Source organism: Ictalurus punctatus, chromosome 6 (genome assembly GCF_001660625.3).
Source record: "Ictalurus punctatus breed USDA103 chromosome 6, Coco_2.0, whole genome shotgun sequence".
Taxonomy (NCBI): Eukaryota; Metazoa; Chordata; class Actinopteri; order Siluriformes; family Ictaluridae; genus Ictalurus; species Ictalurus punctatus.
Window position 1 is genome coordinate 13,057,023 of NC_030421.2, and position 12,625 is coordinate 13,069,647.

A 12,625-nucleotide genomic window follows, 5' to 3' on the forward strand; every position below is an offset into this window, starting at 1 on the left:
AAAGAAAAAAAAATGAAACCAAGATAAATCATTTCAGAGCCTTTTCTACCTTTATTGTGAAATTTAACCTATTAATTGAAATAGGAAAACAATGGTAGCACTACTAGCACTACTAATGGTAACTTTGCTTGTATTTCCTCATTTGTAAGTCGTGTTGGATGAAAGCGTCTGCTAAATAAATAAATGTAAATGTCAGGAAAATGCTATAGGAACAGCTGTACTTTGATTATTTGGAGGTAATCAGTCACTTTAATTGATGTCAGGTGTACACTAATTAGTATTTAACATGAGTCTGAATATAATTGGTTGATTCTGAACACTGCCACATGCTGCCAATTTCAATTATAAAAAGGGTGTGCACACTTATGCAAACTGGGTATTGGAAGTTTTTTTTTTTTTTTTTTTTTTCGCATCCCCTCCAAATGATTCTTATTGTTTTTCACTTTAATTTATAGGTTAAACTTTTATAATAAAGGTAGAAACGGTTCTGACATGATTTATGTTGGTTTAATCTTTTTACATCACAATCTTTACATCACAAAAACCTGACATTTTAACAGGGGTTGTGTAGGCTTAACCCGAGGCTACAGACGGGTGTAAAAAAAAAAACTGAAAAGGAAAAACTGGTTATACTGTGGAAGGCATTTTGCTGGCATTGTTTGGGTCCATTTGTCCATTGAGAGAGAATTCAGCAGAATTTAAAACCAATTTAGCACATATGGAAGATTTTGGACTGACACGTTAGAGAATGCTCTCTACCACCATCATCAAAACACATACTGAGGGGAAATCTCTCGGAAGAACAATGTCCATCCCTCCAGTACAATTCCAGAGACTGTAGAATCTGTGCCTAGGTGCGTTAAAGCTGTTCTAGTGGCTTGTGGTAACCCAACACCTTCGTAAGTTAGTTTTTTCCTTTAATTTGTCACCCCTATGTAGTTAACATTGACTCATTTTCCCACCTGCTATGCAGATGTTCTTGATGGATACAATGGAACCATTTTCGCCTATGGCCAGACTTCATCAGGGAAGACCCATACCATGGAGGTAAGAAAAATGTTGGAGACATTGACTCCAATGAAATTAATTTAGATTAACTCCAATTAAATTAAATACTTGTGGATTGTGAAATGGCGACTCTAATGACTCCAATGAAATACTTATATTCTCAGTTGAGTTGCTCTCAGTGTATGAACATGTCATAAAAGATCAAATCATAAATCCAAACAGGTGTCTCTTTAGCCACATAATATATAATAAAATATAGGTCTCGGCTTTCCATGTAACAACTGTTACAAGCATACTATTCTGTGTAGTCTTAGCAATGCAATGCAATGCAAAACCCCAGTATGACTATTTTATTAATTAACAAAATTGTTAAGTAAAGTTTCAGTCTAACAGCCTAACATTGCTTTTTCAGTTCCTCAGAAAACCCTTAAAAGTCTAGCGTTGAATCCTACAATGAGTCGTTTCCTTTTCAGAACAGGAAAAGGTTTCATGTGGAACCTACAATCATTAACCGTCCTAAGAATCCCGGAGGAACCATTTGCATAAAAGTGTAGAAGTGGTAGCTTGGGTTTTGTGAGGATCCTTGGCAGCGTGGTTACTCCTTGCCTCACAACCACCTGAGTAAAAGCCATGGTGATGATAGAAACCATTGGCTTTGCTGTGATTGGTACTGTGGCCGCATGACCAAACGAGGTCCTTGAGTGAAAGAAACCATGTTATTAAAAAGGCAGCATGTGCTGTTAATAAGGTGAAGGTTCTGTTAAATAGTACTTGAGGTCTTCAATGACCCATCCTATTCCATGGTTGAGTGTTGATGTTCAGTTGGAGACAATATTTCGGATGTTGGGGGATGTTTTTCTTTGTGTAATCCTTGGTAAAGAGGTGTGCTGAAACCTCTGTTAAAGGTATTGGTCTACAACAGGAAGTGCCAGTCCAGGCTAGGGAATGTTGATTGTGGTTAAGGCTGTCTTTAGTGGTTGGAATGTAATATCAGACTTTTAGTCCAGTGCTTCTCAAAGTGGGGCAGGTGAAGCATAACCAAGGAGTCTGTGATGATTTTTTAATTTTATTTTAAATGCTACAGGGGAAATCACAAGCCATCATTATAAATGTATTATATTTATTATTGGATTCTTATAGTTATTAACCTGTTAAATTGCTGACTTGTTTTGGTTTAATTCAAAACGTATTAACTCAGAGGATCCCTATGTTGTTGGCTACGAAGTCTTGCGACCATTGTGAATGTTGATTTAAACAGTTGGGGCCACACCCAGGTTGTTTTCCTGCCTTGCGCCCAGCGTTCCCGCAACAGCCTCCAGATCAACCGCCACCCTGAACAGAATAAAGATTTAATGAGCAGGAATTAATGAATGAATGAAGGAAATTGCATTATCGGATTCTCGCTCATGTTTCATATGGTGAGTGATATGCTACAGTACAATCGTGAGGCCCTAACCCGTGTCCTGATTTAAATGATTTTGAATTTCTCTTTACATCTCTGGCCTTTAAAAGCACAGCCACAGCTAAAATAACGACAAGGTGTGACTACCTCGCAGGGCTCACAATATCCCACATGATATGTGCCAATTGGTAGCAGCTGTTTCCCTGGAAACAGAGCACATTTTTCATTGAGCTGAATACAGAGTCAGATCTGTAGTTACTGCACAGTTTTGCACACAGACCCAGATATACGCTAAATGAAAACATCTGTATGTGCCATCTAAATATCATATTATATTGATGGTGCCATAAACCAATCTAAATACATTTTATTCTAAATCTGTTCTATTAGATTTTTTTCTGAGTGGTTGTAACGTTTTATTGTGTTACATAGAGGATATGACATTTAGAAATTATATTCCCTCTCACTCTCATATGAAGCAAATTTTGTTAAATATGTGATGAAATATTCACCTCCGGGAGTCAAATACATATTTCTTGTCTCAGGCTTTTACAGTGAAACCACATGATGGAACGGTTTGAAAAGGTTTTCACTAAAACGGAATTACGCTACAATTTTCCCTCTCTATAACATTTATCCACCTGTCCCTCATCATCCTTATGTCCTGTTTAAAATACTACTACTACTACTACTACTAATAATAATAATAATAATAATAATAATAATAATAATAATGTGTTATAGACATGCATTATCCTTTTTTGGCTTATGTTTCATGGCTTTGTGAAATATTTCTGGTTCAGGAATGTGTTGGCCTCAATGTAGAGACTTTTGTATAGAAAAAATTATATAAAAATGAAATATGGTGTGTAGAGTTCAGGCTACACCTCACTGATTTTTTTATGGATTTTAAGTGCAGCTAATGATATATTTAAATGTCATCTGTTTTCCTGCACATATTGTACAGTATTACTAATTGTAGATTATATCCGGCCTGTTTTTCCGCTTCCACCTGCCCTCAATCAGGGGAACCTCCATGACTCGGAGCGTAAGGGCATCATTCCTCGCATCTCTCAGGACATCTTCGACCACATTTACTCCATGGATGAGAACCTTGAGTTCCATATCAAGGTAAACCAGACAAACCAACTAAGATCTCCTTTAAAATCCATAGCATCCTTTACATTGTCTGTTGTTTGTCTGTCTGTCTATAGAGTCTATATTTATTTGTATATTTTAGCGTGTGTGTGTGTAAGAATGTTGCTGGTACTTCTAATATTATTTTCTCTAGTGTAACACAGATATGTGTGTGTGTGTGTGTGTGTGTGTGTGTGTGTGTGTGTGTGTGTGTGTGTGTGTGTGTGTGTGTGTGTAAAGGAACATAGACACATGGTGTCTATACTGGCCATATGTGTGTGTCAACTCCAATAATATTCCATGTCACTGCTCCCACGCTGCCTCCTAATGGTCTACTAACACTAACAGTGCTAATGTTCTGATGGGGCTCACATTGACCCATGTTATCTTTTATTTTTGTATTAAAAGTGAACAATACTAAAATTACTAGCGAACATGAAAATGTATTTTAAAGCATTTTTAAAAGAACAGATATCATTTTAGGTCATCTTAAGCATATAGTAACACCAAGAATAATGAGAGCTTTTGAGTATCTGTTCCCATGATGCTGAAGATTGAGATTAAAATTTGATATATACTGAGATATTTTGAAATTATAATGCTTTGAGATACAGTATATAGTGTGCAATGCTTAACGTTTTTCTGTTTCTGTTTAGGTATCCTACTTTGAGATTTACTTGGACAAAATCAGAGATCTATTGGATGGTGAGATTGAGCTTCATCTTGATAATTTTTTTTAAAAAATGTGTTTCTTTCTTTCTTTCTTTATTTATTTATTTACATGAGATATTATAGTGATCAATTTTAAAATGGGCACACGTAGAATATTTCATTAAGATTTATATTTCTTCTTGATTTTAGTTTCGAAGACCAACCTCGCTGTACATGAAGATAAAAACAGGGTACCATATGTCAAGGTAGGGGGAAATAGTTTTACTGCATAATTGAGATTGTTATTAAAGCACAAAAGTCTGTACATAAAGGGGGCACTAAGACTTTTATCCACAAGAATCGGCACAGGTATGATGTGTTAGTACAGTATACAGTGCTGTAAAAAAGTAATTGCCCCATCCTGATTGCTTCTGTTTTTGTATACATCTCATAGTAAATTGTTTCAGAAATTAATACAAAATTAAAGATAAACCAAATGCACACTGAGTAAATACAAAATACAATTTTTTAAAAGATGATGTTATTTATTGAAGCAAATAAGTTATCCATTACCAACTGGGCCTGTGTGAAAATGGATTTTCCCCCATAGTTACTAATTCCCCAAATCTATGAAACTGCATTCATAATGGGATTCAGCTGGACTATATGCAACCAGGTCTGATTACTGCAAACCCTGTTCAATCAAATCAACACTTAAATAGAACTTTTTCAACAGCATGAAGTTGGTTAAAAGGTCTTACCCAGTAACACACTATGCCAAAATTGAAAGAAATTCTAGAAATAATGAGGAAGAAAGTGATTGAAATACATCAGTCTGGGATGGGTTACAAAACTATTTCAAAGGGTCTGGGTCTCCAAAGAACAACAGTGAGAGCCGTTATCTCCAAATGGCAAAACTCTGCACAGTAGTGAACCTTTCCAGATGTGGCCGACCTTCCAAAATTCCTCCAAGAGCACATCAACTACTCATCCAGGAAGTCACAAAAGAGCCAAGGACAACATCAAAGGACCTACCGGCCTTTCTTGCATCACTGTCCATGACTCCACTATCAGAAAGACGAAATGGCATCCATGGAAGTGTGGTGAGGTGAAAACCACTGCTAACCCAGAAGAACATTAAGGCTCATCTGAATTTTGCCAAAACACACCTTGATGATCTTCAAACCTTTTGTGAGAATGTTCTGTGGACTTATGAGTCGAGAGTGGAACTGTTTGGAAGACAGGTGTCCCATTACATCTGGCATAAACCAAACACAGAATTCCACAAAAGCACATCACACCTACGGTCAAGTAGAAGTGGTGGTAGTGTGATGGTGTGGGGATGCTTTGCTGCTTCAGGGCCTGGGAAACTTGCAGTAATTGAGGGAAACATGAATTCTGCTCAATACCAGAAAATCTTAAAGGAGAATGTCTGGTCTTCAGTCTGTAAGTTGAAACTGGATTATGCAGCAAGACAATGATCCAAAGCATAGGAGTAAGTCCTAGTCCTAGAAGTTATGAAAGACTTAAGTGAGAATCTCCTGTAATCACAAGCGTTTGATTGCAGTGTTTGCTGTTAAAGGTGGCACAAACAGATTTTAAGTTTAAGGGGGAAATTATTTTTACACATTGGTGATAGGTGTTGGATAACTTTTTTGCTTCAATTTAAAAAAAAACTGTATTGTGTGTTTACTCAGGTTGCCTTTGTTTTTGGTTGTTTTGTATTTTGTTTGGAGATCTAAAACTATTTAGTATGAGATATACACAAAAACAGAAGAAAAACCTTTTTCACTGCACCGTGTACTGTATATTGGGTTGTTAGATGTATTTCATCAAGGTAATATGACAATAGTATTTAGAAGTGTGTACATTGGTTTGCTTGATTTTGCGTTAATTTCTGCGATTGCAAAATTGTGACATGTATAAACTTAAAAACATTGTTACAGTATTTTTTTATATATATATTATACTGTGTGTTATTCACTGTTATTCCCTCACTATTGTCATTTTCCTTCTCTCTTGAAGTTAATAACCGAAAAAACACAGTTTTTCATATTAACATGACATTGAAGACTCTTTCCATCAATGTTAACTAAACGTCTACTTGAAGAAAGCTTCACAATATCAGAAACTATATGATATGATATGATGTGATTTGAAACTTGGGATTTGAACCACCATCAGAGCTGCTGTTACAGAAAATTACTCAACACCTTCCGACCAATTAAATTCAAGAATTCAAAAGCGCTGTGGTATAAATTGGATTACAGATGGTGCAATATAAAAAATGTACAGTATGACAATCATAACATTCTTGTCTCATTGTATTTACAACTTCACCATTTTAATGAGAACGTCTTTGAATGGAATATCTTCAAGCAGCAGAGCAAGTGTTCAGTTATTTTGCTAAAATATTTGCAAGAGTTTTAGCCTTTATCAGTTTATCAAAACAAAATAGAAATACTGTTCACCTGGTATTCACATGTCCTGCTTTTTGTAAGTACAGCATGACATTAATGGACATTACAGTGAGGGAAAAAAGTATTTGATCCCCTGCTGATTTTGTACATTTGCCCACTGACAAAGAAATGATCATTCTATAATTTTAATGGTAGATTTATTTGAACAGTGAAAGACAGAATAACAACAAGAAAATCCAGAAAAACGCATGACAAAAATGTTATAAATTGATTTGCATTGTAATGAGGGAAATAAGTATTTGACCCCTTGCAAAACATGACTTAGTACTTGGTGGCAAAACCCTTGTTGGCAATCACAGAGGTTAGACGTTTCTTGCAGTTGGCCACCAGGGTTGCACACATCTCAGGAGGGATTTTGTCCCACTCCTCTTTGCAGATCTTCTCCAAGTCATTGAGGTTTCGAGGCTGACGTTTGGCAACTCGAACCTTCAGCTCCCTCCACAGATTTTCTATGGGATTAAGGTCTGGAGACTGGCTAGGCCACTCCAGGACCTTAATGTGCTTCTTCTTTAGCCACTCCTTTGTTGCCTTGGCCATTGTCATGCTGGAATACCCATCCACGACCCATTTTCAATGCCCTGGCTGAGGGAAAGAGGTTCTCACCCAAGATTTGATGGTACATGGCCCCGTCCATCGTTCCTTTGATGCGGTGAAGTTGTCCTGTCCCCTTAGCAGAAAAACACCCCCAAAGCATAATGTCCACCTCCATGTTTGACGGTGGGGATGGTGTTCTTGGGGTCATAGGCAGCATTCCTCCTCCTCCAAACACGGCGAGTTGAGTTGATGCCAAAGAGCTCCATTTTGGTCTCATCTGACCACAACACTTTCACCCAGTTGTCCTCTGAATCATTCAGATGTTCATTGGCAAACTTCAGACGGGCATGTATATGTGCTTTCTTGAGCAGGGGGACCTTGCGGGCGCTGCAGGATTTAAGTCCTTCACGGCGTAGTGTGTTACCAATTGTTTTCTTGGTGACTATGGTCCCAGCTGCCTTGAGATCATTGACAAGATCCTCCCGTGTAGTTCTGGGCTGATTCCTCACTGTTCTCATGATCATTGCAACTCCACGAGGTGAGATCTTGCATGGAGCCCCAGGCCGAGGGAGATTGACAGTTCTTTTGTGTTTCTTCCATTTGCGAATAATCGCACCAACTGTTGTCACCTTCTCACCAAGCTGCTTGGCAATGGTCTTGTAGCCCATTCCAGACTTGTGTAGGTCTACAATCTTGTCCCTGACATCCTTGGAGAGCTCTTTGGTCTTGGCCTTGGTGGAGAGTTTGGAATCTGATTGATTGATTGCTTCTGTGGACAGGTGTCTTTTATACAGGTAACAAACTGATATTAGGAGCACTCCCTTTAAGAGTGTGCTCCTAATCTCAGCTAGTTATCTGTATAAAAGACACCTGGGAGCCAGAAATCTTTCTGATTGAGAGGGGGTCAAATACTTTTTTCCCTCATTAAAATGCAAATCAATTTATAACATTTTTGACATGTGTTTTACTGGATTTTCTTGTTGTTATTCTGTCTCTCACTGTTCAAATAAATCTACCATTAAAATTATAGATTGATCATTTCTTTGTCAGTGGGCAAACATACAAAATCAGCAGGGGATCAAATACTTTTTTCCCTCAGTGTACTTATTTCATTTCTTTGGCATTGGTATGGCACACCTACATACAATATTTCTATATAAACACAGTATGTTTCCGTGTATCAGTCATTCTGTGTTTGTTAAAGGGCTGCACAGAGCGCTTTGTGTCCAGCCCTGAGGAGGTGATGGACGTTATTGATGAAGGCAAAGCCAATCGTCATGTCGCTGTCACAAGTGAGTGACCAAGATCAGTGCACTTTTAGATTTAATTTTTTTAAATGTTGAGTAATTTTTATAACTTTCCTCTCACTATTTTAGATATGAATGAGCACAGCTCGCGCAGTCACAGCATCTTCCTGATTAACATCAAGCAGGAGAATGTGGAGACGGAGAAGAAGCTGAGTGGGAAGCTCTACCTGGTGGATCTGGCTGGAAGTGAAAAGGTCTCATTTCTGCTTGTTTTTTGTTTTTTTTTTGTTTTTTTCGGTCTGTCCTGGCTCAGATATGCGTGTTGTAATATTATAGGACAAGCTGGCATTATGTATGGCATCAAGCTGACTTGGCATCATGTTCCTTTTGAAAACACATGCATACTGTATGTCATGACAGATAAAGCTTTTGCTACTGTATATTATACTGAAATTGCTGTGCTATATTAACTATTATAACATATATATTATAGAAGTCATTTAAAGTGAATTGCAATTGAAATGAATAGCTAGAGATATTATGGTATTACCGTTAACACTGTCTAATAACTATTGTGTAATTACATATATAATTTAAGAATGGAAATTAGCTGCAATTGGTATCACACTCTACATTTTTGGTCTACTGAAATAAACATGCTCTATTAGGCGTTTTTGTTTCTTCTGGTGCATGTGTGAACTGTTTTACTCTCTCACTCTCTTTCTGTCTCCTGCCTTTAAGGTCAGTAAAACAGGAGCAGAAGGAGCTGTCTTGGATGAAGCTAAAAATATCAATAAATCTCTCTCAGCTCTGGGCAACGTCATCTCTGCACTGGCTGAGGGAACTGTAAGTGTTGTTGTTTTTTTTCTCATTGCTCTGATCCTCCTATATCTCTAGGTGCTGAAGTAAAGGGGGGAAAAACACAGCAAAAAGCATATTAGCTGTTCTTGTGGCTGTTCTGTGCCTTGCAATAAATTCTGCAAGTCTCAAGAACTGTACTGGAGAGATGTACACTGTTCTGACAAAACATATTCTCTCAGTTGGTGTTTGCAGAGCATGTGGTCTAATATACAAGTCTCTCATAAGGGTTCTACTGGTGTGAGATCTGGTGACTGTGAAGCCCATAGAATGTGATTTACATCCTTTTTGTACCAATTAAACCGTTCACTGAGCCCTGTAGATGGGGGTGGAGTAATCCTTGAGCAGACCACACCCACCAGGATATAAGTTTCATCATAGGATAAAGGTGATCAGTTAGAAAAACTGTGAATTGATTTGCAGTGACGCTTCCCTCTGAGGGAACAAGTGGGACCAACACATGGCAACAAAAATTCCCCCACTAACATAATGAAATGAACAATTTCAAATTGAGTATTATTCGGAGGTACTCTGTTTTGGGGTTTTCTAGGGAAATATGTTAGTATATTGTGCCTGGCTTCTTGGAGAATTTTTTTTTTTTTGGATTAGTATTTAAAATGAACTAATTTACACACCAAAGAAATGCGCAAATAAAGGTATTTCTGGGGCTGTAGGTGGTGAAACTAGTTATCAACTATGAATCCAGTTTGAAATGAGTGTGTGAGTCAGCCTTGGTTTTAACCTTCGGCATTCTCTAGTTTCTTTTTCACTTCCTGGTATTGCTCCAGCTTCTCATGTTCCTGTTACTGTAACTTGGGATTGCCACATCAATCGGCACAGCTATTTCTGCACCTTATCAATTATCTAGATGGTTGTCTGTTAATTCTCTGGATCTGATGGTCTAGTGCATCTAAAATCGTGTTCTTTCTACCACTCTGTGCTTCTTCCCATTTGTACTTGGATGTGTCCAACCAGTAATTCTTGCATATGTTCCTTGGATGCTTGATTGTGTCTCTCTGTGTATGATGTTCATCCCTGCATCATAGGTTTCTAGATTTTTCAGAGGGGTCTTTTAACTCTTTTCTGATGATACACCTCAGCTTAGATAGATCTAGTGTTGAATACCAGTTATTGCACGACGTCATTATATTAGAGCCATCCTTTGATCCTTCAATCCTGACTTTATAGCTACGTGAAGGATTTTCCATTCATTCCATCATGGCACCTCCTCTATTTGAGCAATACTCACATTTATGTCTGTTTGAGGCTATATAATGTAATGGTTATGATTATGGAAAGAATCTGGCTATGTAAGCTATTTGCATAAACATATCTGAGAAATCAACAATAGATATGCAATAAAAATGAATACATAATTAAAATCAAATAAAGATCCTAAACAAACACAAATATAGATAGGAATAGTAGGTGGACTATTAAAACGTTTGACAGGACGCTTCAGACTAAGGGCGTGCATAGGGACTGAGATCCCACAGGATGAAACAAAAAAGTCTGCTTGCTTTCATGTAATGCCTCAGAAGCCGGTGGGCAGGGTAGCAAGGATTCAGCCAAATTCCCCACACACCTACAGTATTTTAAAAACTGCACAAACAGACTTGAAACTACACCAAAATGTTTGCGCACAGAAAAAGGTAGATACAGTGCCCATCACTAATACTAACAATGGGTCTTACCCATTGTTATGAATGACTAAGGGAATCTGGATTATGTGTTACCTCATAACCATGAGGAAGTCATGGTTGAACAATTTCCTGTGTCCTGTGTACTAAAAAAAAAAGTAAAATTTCAATGGGAATATACTTCAAATATATTTTTCTCATATGAATTCATACGGCTTACAATTATTGTTGCACACCTATATTTAACAAAGTATTTAACAAAGTACACCTTTATTTAACACACTTATATATATATATATATATATATATATATATATATATATATATATATATATATATATATATATATATATATATATATATATATATATATACAGTGAGGGAAAGAAGTATTTGATCCCCTGCTGATTTTGTACGTTTGCCCACTGATAAAGAAATGATCAGTCTATAATTTTAATAGTAGGTTTATTTGAACAGTCAGAGACAGAATAACAACAAGAAAATCAAGAAAAACGCATGTCAAAAATGTTATAAATTGATTTGCATTTTAATGAGTGAAATAAGTATTTGACCCCCTCTCAATCAGAAAGATTTCTGGCTCCCAGGTGTCTTTTATACAGGTAATGAGCTGAGATTAGGAGCACACTCTTAAAGGGAGTGCTCCTAATCTCAGCTTGTTACCTGTATAAAAGACACCTGTCCACAGAAGCAATCAATCAATCAGATTCCAAACTCTCCACCATGGCCAAGACCAAAGAGCTCTCCAAGGATGTCAGGGACAAGATTGTAGACCTACACAAGTCTGGAATGGGCTACAAGACCATTGCCAAGCATCTTGGTGAGAAGGTGACAACAGTTGGTGCGATTATTCACAAATGGAAGAAACACAAAAGAACTGTCAATCTCCCTCTGCCTGGGGCTCCATGCAAGATCTCACCTCGTGGAGTTGCAATGATCATGAGAACAGTGAGGAATCAGCCCAGAACTACACGGGAGGATCTTGTCAATGATCTCAAGGCAGCTGGGACCATAGTCACCAAGAAAACAATTGGTAACACACCACGCCGTGAAGCAATGAAATCCTGGAGTGCCCGCAAGGTCCCCCTGCTCAAGAAAGCACATATACATGCCCGTCTGAAGTTTGCCAATGAACATCTGAATGATTCAGAGGACTACTGGGTGAAAGTGTTGTGGTCAGATGAGACCAAAATGGAGCTCTTTGGCATCAACTCAACTCGCCGTGTTTGGAGGAGGAGGAATGCTGCCTATTACCCCAAGAACACCATCCCCACCGTCAAACCTGGAGGTGGAAACATCATGCTTTGGGGGTGTTTTTCTGCTAAGGGGACAGGACAACTTCACCGCATCAAAGGGACAATGGACGGGGCCATGTACCGTTAAATCTTGGGTGAGAATGTCCTTCCCTCAGCCAGGGCATTGAAGATGGGTCGTGGATGGTGTTCCAGCATGACAATGACCCAAAACACACGGCCAAGGCAACAAAGGAGGGGCTCAAGAAGAAGCACATTAAGGTCCTGGAGTGGCCTAGCCAGTCTCCAGACCTTAATCCCATAGAAATTCTGTGGAGGGAGCTGAAGGTTCGAGTTGCCAAACGTCAGCCTCGAAACCTCAATGACTTGGAGAAGATCTGCAAAGAGGAGTGGGACA

The 12,625-nt window shown here is 38.1% G+C and overlaps 1 protein-coding gene across 2 annotated transcripts in view; it reads left to right on the forward strand.

The window, feature by feature from the left end:
• kif5c (kinesin family member 5C) overlaps positions 1–12,625 on the forward strand; it is a 56,260-nt gene that overhangs the window by 13,500 nt on the left and 30,135 nt on the right. For both annotated transcript variants that reach the window (XM_053680879.1, XM_047156180.2), the window contains exons 3-9: positions 974–1,047; positions 3,437–3,541; positions 4,204–4,252; positions 4,409–4,464; positions 8,417–8,504; positions 8,589–8,713; positions 9,201–9,305. In XM_053680879.1, coding sequence (XP_053536854.1) covers positions 974–1,047; positions 3,437–3,541; positions 4,204–4,252; positions 4,409–4,464; positions 8,417–8,504; positions 8,589–8,713; positions 9,201–9,305 — 602 coding nt within the window. The remainder of the gene's footprint in view (positions 1–973; positions 1,048–3,436; positions 3,542–4,203; positions 4,253–4,408; positions 4,465–8,416; positions 8,505–8,588; positions 8,714–9,200; positions 9,306–12,625) is intronic.